Below are 7,513 nucleotides of genomic sequence, written 5' to 3'. Positions count from 1 at the left end.
CTGGTGATAACCCAGCTCAATAAAACAAAATGACTCAAACGAAGCCCAATGAACATCTATTAAATCCCATTCCTCTCTCCAGAAATCTCTACTCAGAATTTTATTTAATTTCAATATATTTGCATTTTCATGATATATGTGTATTTCCATAGGCAATATACATTTTATATTATATTAATATTATCATTCATCATGCCTGCTTATTTTTAATATTGTCACAGAGCATTTCTTCATATTGATTTGCATGTTATTCATATAGTTAGTATGTATTTGTTTTTTATGTTTTAGCATACACTGTACATGTTACTCATATAGTTTAACATACACTGTACATGTTAGTCACATAGTTAACATACACCTGCCTCTCATGTTTTAACATATACCATATAGGGCATTCTTACTGTACAATAAATACACTAATCCACTCACTCTCCTGTTGGCAGATAATTGGACATTTTTGTTTGCTACTTTTTTGTTGTTTTTGCAATGCTAGAGGTAAAACCCAGGGCCTCGTTCATGCAAAGCAAGCTCTCAGGCTGGAGTGCCGATCCTAGAGCACTAGCTTACGTCTGTCTGTCACTCTGGCATGCCGATCCTAGAGCACTAGCTTACGTCTGTCTGTCACTGGCTCCTTATGCCTAGAACAACAGAATCTCAGTTCTTCTGTGGAACTACCGAAGTCTGAATCGCACAGAGCCTATAATCAGTGCTTACTGCTAATTCCAAACTGCTCTATAAAATGGACAGACCCAACTGCCTTATGTTTGTTTGAGTCTCACTACAGAGCTTTGGCTGGCCTAGAACTTGTTCCCCAAACTCATAGATGTTGCCTGCCTCTGCCTGAGTGCTGTGACTAAAGGCATATGCCATCATGCCTGGCATATATGCAATATTGTTAGACATTATATTTTTTGAAATGAAAAAAATATATATAGTTTATAGGGGCTGGAGAGATGGCTTAGTGATTAAGAGCACTGGTTGCTATTCGAGGGGACCCAGTGCCCACATGGCGTCTAACATCGGCCTGTAACTCTAGTCCCAGGGGATCTGGCCTTTGCGGATACCGCGAGCACATGCTACACAGACATACGTGCACAAAAACACCCATCCTCATTACATAAATGAATAAATAAATAAATGCACATGGTTTCTAACAACTGAATATTCATATGTATATGTGTATGCAGGTACATGTGAACACGCGTGTGTGGAGGCGCCTATCGTTGTTTTGAGACAGGCTGTCTGACTGCTCTGGGCTGGCTGGCTGGGTCCCTTATGTGCACTACCAGTGCAAGGATTACAAGTACGCACTGCTACATCCAGCTTTCTGTGTATATGATGCTCTGTTCTGTCAGGTACACATATGTGTCCATGCAGGCAACACATTCATATACATAAAATAAACACATAAAAAGTTAAAGAACTGAGCTCTCTCTCCAGCCCCAAATATTTTGTTATTATGTATCTATTATATAGCTAGCAATTTCAATGAGATTTTTTTTTGATAAACTCTTGTCCAAATCATTTGTTGTTTTCACAGATTTTTCTGTGTAGATAATTGTATTTTCTTCCCTTTCAAGTTTATTTGTTTTACTGTACAATGTATAATTAATTATTTCTTAAGGAAGTGCAGAGTGGTTTGGGTAGGAAATGGTAGACCTGAAGATCAGGAGCTGCATGAGCTCACTGCCACAGCTCCCATGTCCTCAATGGGCACAGCTCACACTTTACCTGTTACATCATGAGCTCACACCCTGACACCTTCAACTCAAATACAACATTGTTACAGAATTTTAGACATGGATTATTCTCTTACCCTTTATACCTTAATCCATTATCATGTGTAATTAATATCTGCTAATTAAAAAAAACATTAAAATTTTGGTCTCAGAGCCAGGTAGGTGTGGTGGCGCATGCCTTTAGTTCCAGCACTCTGGAGACAGATGCAGTCTGTATTTCTATAAGTTGGGGGCCAGCCTGGTCTACACAGTAAGTTCTAGGACAGCCAGGGCTACACAGAGATAACCTGTCTCAAAAAATAAAGAGACAAAGAAGAAAAAAGATATAGTATCAGTCAACTAAATATTAATAATAGCCTTAATACTGAATGTCTTTAAAGAACTTAGAATAAACATATATGGAGATGCACATTTTGAGAAACTGGTCCCTCAGAGATACCGTGGTAGTCATCCTGACTATATGGTGGCATTCTATTTTCTTCCTAGCATTCTTTTCTTCTCCCCACCCCAACCCCTCTTTTCTTTCGAATCAGGTCTCACAATGTAGCCCTGGTTGGCCTGGAACTTGCTATGTAGACTAGATTTCTGGTTTCTGAGATCTACTGGCCTTGGCTTCCAAGCGCTGGAAGGAAGGCATGTGCCACTGTGCCCAGCAAACTTCATTTTCATAATGCATTTGTGATGGTCACTGCTGATATCAATACATTTTCCTATAATATTCAAATATCCATGGTAATTAGTCTTACCTTCTCCTTCATGTTCTCAAAGGTTCCTCCCTGGGCCAGCACAGTATTAGACTGCAAATCAAAAATGAATCCTGATGAATCTGAAAGAATATAAAAGAAAAATACATTGAACAATATATTGAACTCTGATATAATCTATGTATTCTATTCATCCAAGACTAACTACTTTTTCCCTCATATAATTATTAATGATTTAGAAACTACTCGGAATTTCCACTACATAGATAGCTCATATAGAACTATATTTTGAATTACTCATCAAATGAAATTTTTAAAAAAATTTTGTTTATTTTTATCAGGTGTGGTGGTACACACCTTTAACCCCAGCACTTAGGAGGCAGAGGCAGGTAGATCTCTGTGAGTTCAAGGCCAGCCTGTTCTACATGGTGAGTTCCAGGATAGCCAAAGCTATACAGTGAGACCTTGTCTCCAAAAACAAAGTATTTTTCTGTATTTAAGTGTTTGTCTGCATGTATGTATATGCACCTTGTGTACCTGGATCCTGCAATGGACAGAAGAATGCTGACTGCCCTAGAACCGGAGTTGTAGATGGTTGTCAACTGCCATGAAGGTGCTAGAAGCAGACCTAGGTCCTTTGCAAGAGCAGCAAGTGCTCTCTCTTAGCTGTTTACATTCTGAGGAAAGGAGCAGTATGCCAAGATACTCAGAGTGCTCTACAATCCTTCATCTCCTTAGTTATCCTACCTTCATTTGTACGCTCCCCAGAATGTCATAAGCAAGTAACCACCCGTGTTGTTGTTGGAGGTGTGGGGGCATCTCTAATAACAATTAATTCCCAACAAATAGAAGTAATTTGTTGCTGGGTGGTGGTGGCGCACGCCTTTAACCCCAGCACTTGGGAGGCAGAGGCAGGTGGATTTCTGAGTTCGAGTCCAGCCTGGTCTACAGAGTGAGTTCCAGGACAGCCAGGGCTACACAGAGAAACCCTGTCTCAAAACAACAACAACAACAAAAAAAGAAGTAATTTGTCTCCCACACTGCCACAACTTACTCTTAGACTCTGAATTTCGTGAATGCATTCACTGACTGATGTTCCCAGATTGGAGGTGTGATTAAACAACGTATCCAAGTTTGTGTTACCAACACTATGTCCAGGTTTGTGTTACCAACACTATGTCCAGGTTTGTGTGCAGCAAATGAAACTCAATCAGCAAGGTAAATAAAACAAAACCCCCTGAGTTATTCTTTTTTTTTCCAAGTTTTTTACTAAACTGTTATTATATAATCAGTAAATTACCACAGCGAATGTGTGTGTATGTGTTTGTGGATGTGTGTGTTTGTGGGTGTGTATCTGTGTGTGAGATCCTTGCTACTGCCTTACACCTGGTAGGCAAGAGCTCTGACACTGAGTTACAGCCATCACTGCAGCTCTGCCTCAACAATGAATGCTTCAATTCTATGAGAGGCACTGCCCAGAAAAGGTTAACATGGGTCTCAAATTCTGATGTGCATGGTTACCTTCTGAGGACTCTTGTGCCTCAGCAGTCTGACTAAAGCCCGAGACCCCTCCAGATGGCTCAGCATTACTAAGGTCTGAGACCCCTCCAGATGGCTCAGTATTACTGATTCCTGAAACCCACTTGGGAGTAGTTTGGGAATTAAAATCTCAGCAAATCAAGTGATAGGGGAATTCTGACAAAGGGAGTAAAAAAACATTGAAATGTGACAGTATATTCCAAATTTTTTTGCTATCATTACACATGTATGTATTTTGGTTAAAGTTTCATCTAGAACCTAAATTCTACCTTCATTCCAAATACCTCCTAGTGCTAAGGAAGATCAAGCTCTAGGTTCTGGTAAGATCTGAGTACAGAGTGAAAAGAGAACATGACTAGAGCCCAGGTCGTTTGCCATTATCAATAAACTATGAATCCATTTAGAAAAAACCTCTGTTGATACAAAAAAATCTTGGGCACTTACACAAACTCAGTGTGTGTAAGCCTCAGTCTTCTAGATGACTCCACAATTGTTAGTTCTGAATTCTCCTTACCAACTGAAAGAGATGCAGTGTAGAAAGAGGAAGGCCCCATAGCCAAAGCACCAGCACCTAGATACATCCTCAGACTCACTGCAGATCACAAATGGTGTAATCTGAGGCCGTAGTGCACTCCCCCTGCACCAAAGACCTATCAGTGACGAGCAGGATGACACCAAGACACCAGCCATGTACTTATTATTAGAGACGAAAACCACCAATCTCCTAAGACACAGCGGATACACTTAGAGCAAAATATCAATGTATAGCCTACTTTGAAAAAGGATTCTTACTAGCTTGTTAATTGTTCTAACGACATACCAGCAAACAAAAAACTACAGAGGAATCAAATGGCAGTTCTGCACTCAGATCCCACACTATTTGAGTTTATCCAGCATGCCAATTCACAAAACCAAGTCTATAAAGTAAACTGGGTGCAGTGGCGCATGTTGGCAATTGCAGAGCTAGATGGGTACATGAAGGGGAGGGGATGAGGAGAGCACAGAAGGGGAAGACTCAATGGACAACATCAGGATGGTTTGAATACAGGGTCTGTGATGGAAGGTCCTAGGACACCACCACGCTTGGCTCATAAATGCAGAACCACCCATACCCCCAAGGCCTAAAGAGTCAGGGAACTAGGGACTAGCTCAATGCTCATGGAAGCCAGAAAAAGATGCTGGATCCCCTGCAAGTGGAGTTATGGATGGCTAAGAGCTGCCATGTGGGTGCTGGCAACTGAACCTGGGTCCTCTGAAAAAGCAGTCAATCCTGTTAACCACCAAGCCAGCTCTCCAACCCCAGAACTCATTTTCAAAAAGCCAGACATGTTTGTGTTTGTACTCCCAGCTTAGGGGAGGCAGAGACAGCGGATCCCTGGAGCCCGCTGGACAAGCAGCTTAGTTTACCTAGTCAGTGAGCTCCAGGCCAATGAAAGACCCTGTCTCAAAATCCAAAGTGGATGGCTCCTGAGGAATGCTACCCAAGCCTGGACTCTGGGTCCACAAGCATGTGAACACACAGGCACCTGCACCCTACACAATATCTAAGCTGGAATTTGTTTTCTATTTAGCTGTGGTGAGAGCATGCCTATTGTTACGTGAGCCGTGACCCCGCCTCTACTTCTCAGGTGCACGCCTGAGCTCAAGATGGGTTCAGTCCTCATGTGTGCACTCTAAGCACTTTACTGAGCTATCTCCCACCGGAGCCATCTCTCTGGCCACCACCCCTTTTGTAACAGACCAATAAGGAGCATGGGAAGCTAAATGTGACTACACCACTAAAGAAAACATCTTAGGTGGGCAGTGGTGGCGCACAACTTTGATCCCAGCACTTGGGAGGCAGAGGCAGGCAGATTTCTGAGTTCAAGGCCAGCCTCGTCTACAGAGTGAGTTCCAGGACAGCCAGGGCTACACAGAGAAACTCTGTCTCGGAAAAAAAAACAAAAAACAAAAAACAAACAAACAAAAAAACCCTAAAACCTTGGAGAAGGGTTAGAAAGATGGCTCAGCGGTTAAGAGCATTGACTACTCTGACAAACCCTGTCTCAAAAAGAAGAAGAAGAAGAAGAAGAGGAAGAGGAGGAGGAGGAGGAGGAAGAAGAAGAAGAAAAGAAAAAAGAAAACATTTTCCTCCCTCATCAACCATTAACTGCACATATCCTCAGGGAGGGGTGGGTGGGCCCATGAGCCCCTCCCTCTTCCATAACAGCACAGCAGGCTCAATCTTGGGTCCATTCTGTGAAAGTTATCACAGCTGTCATGAGGTCAAAGTGTAGTGGGCAGGCCTCGCCCAGAAGTCCACACTACTTCTGTCCTCCCTCCACAATGTTTCTTGGGCTTTGGAGAAAGTGATATGAATATCCCTCCATTGCTGGACACTCAACAGTCCCTACACTTTGTACTCTGACCAGTCATAAGTCTTCAGAGATACATTTTTTTTATTAGATGTTTTCTTTATTTACATGTCATACGATATCTCCTTTCCCAGGTTCCCCTCCAAAAAAATAAAATAAAATAAGAAAAGCAAAAACAAAAACAAACCCCTGTTCCGTCCCTCAGAGATACATTTTTTTTAGCTTTTATTGCATTATGATGAGAAAAATTACATGATTTCAATTTGTCTGAATTTGTTAACATTTAAAAACATATTTTAAGTAAATAGAATTAAATAGAATTAAATCACATTCTTTCCCTTTTGTACCCCAACTCTTCCCAGAGACCCCCTCTTCAATACCTACCATATCTTTTTTTGTCATATTCCTTAAAATTTATAAAATATTATAACAATAAAAATGAGTACTATAAAAGTTGTTTGATATAAAACAATCAATTTAACAGTGTTATGTAGGTGCTTGTCTACAGCAATACTGAAAATACATATGTTTTTCTCAGTATAAATTTCAAATAACTCCAAACATATTTCAAAATAATACATCACTACTAGTATTTTCTTAAATGAACATAAATATATAGTCTTTTTGTTTGTTTGTTTTGTATTTAGTACAGTTTAAAGTCTTGGTTCTTTCTGTGGTACAAGCCCAAAATAAGAACAATTTTTAGACATTGGATTTCACTGTAATAAGGCTGTACTTCAATGACCCTCAAATCACCGAAGAATTTTACCTCCATCATAGCTAAGCTGAGAGTTGACAGTTCTGCTGTGCCAAGGAATGAATTGTAGGCACAATTTTTGGATACAGACTTCCTGCTATGGTCAAAACTATTTGACTTGAGTGAGTGACTTTATGCTCAGGTCACAGAGAACGGGTTACATTCATTTAAAAAAATGGTGTGTGTATTAAGATAGTCTATCCATAAAGTCATTCACCAACTGTTTCAATGAACAACTGTTTCAGTGGTTCTGCTTGGAGACATTAGGTGTGGGTAAGAATTTGGTTCCTTGGCTGTGATAATTTGGAAAAGCATTCATTTCAGATAAAGAGTAACTTGTAAAGTCCTCTTTTTCAAACTTAATACAAGAGCTACAAATGTCAAGCAAAGCATTCAGTCTCACTCTTTGTTGTTCTCTTT

At 40.5% G+C, this 7,513-nt stretch overlaps 1 protein-coding gene across 1 annotated transcript in view; it reads right to left on the bottom strand.

Moving 5' to 3' along the window:
• The window catches only part of Spats2 (spermatogenesis associated serine rich 2), a 78,076-nt gene that overhangs the window by 44,035 nt on the left and 26,528 nt on the right, over positions 1-7,513 (bottom strand). Inside the window, exon 3 of the mRNA XM_031355200.1 lies at positions 2,486-2,565. Within this exon, the coding sequence (XP_031211060.1) occupies positions 2,486-2,565 (80 nt within the window). The remainder of the gene's footprint in view (positions 1-2,485; positions 2,566-7,513) is intronic.

The sequence above is a fragment of the Mastomys coucha genome, unplaced genomic scaffold (assembly GCF_008632895.1).
Source record: "Mastomys coucha isolate ucsf_1 unplaced genomic scaffold, UCSF_Mcou_1 pScaffold11, whole genome shotgun sequence".
Lineage (NCBI taxonomy): Eukaryota > Metazoa > Chordata > Mammalia > Rodentia > Muridae > Mastomys > Mastomys coucha.
The sequence above is the reverse complement of the archived record's forward strand: the minus strand, read 5'-3'. Positions and strand labels throughout refer to the sequence as shown.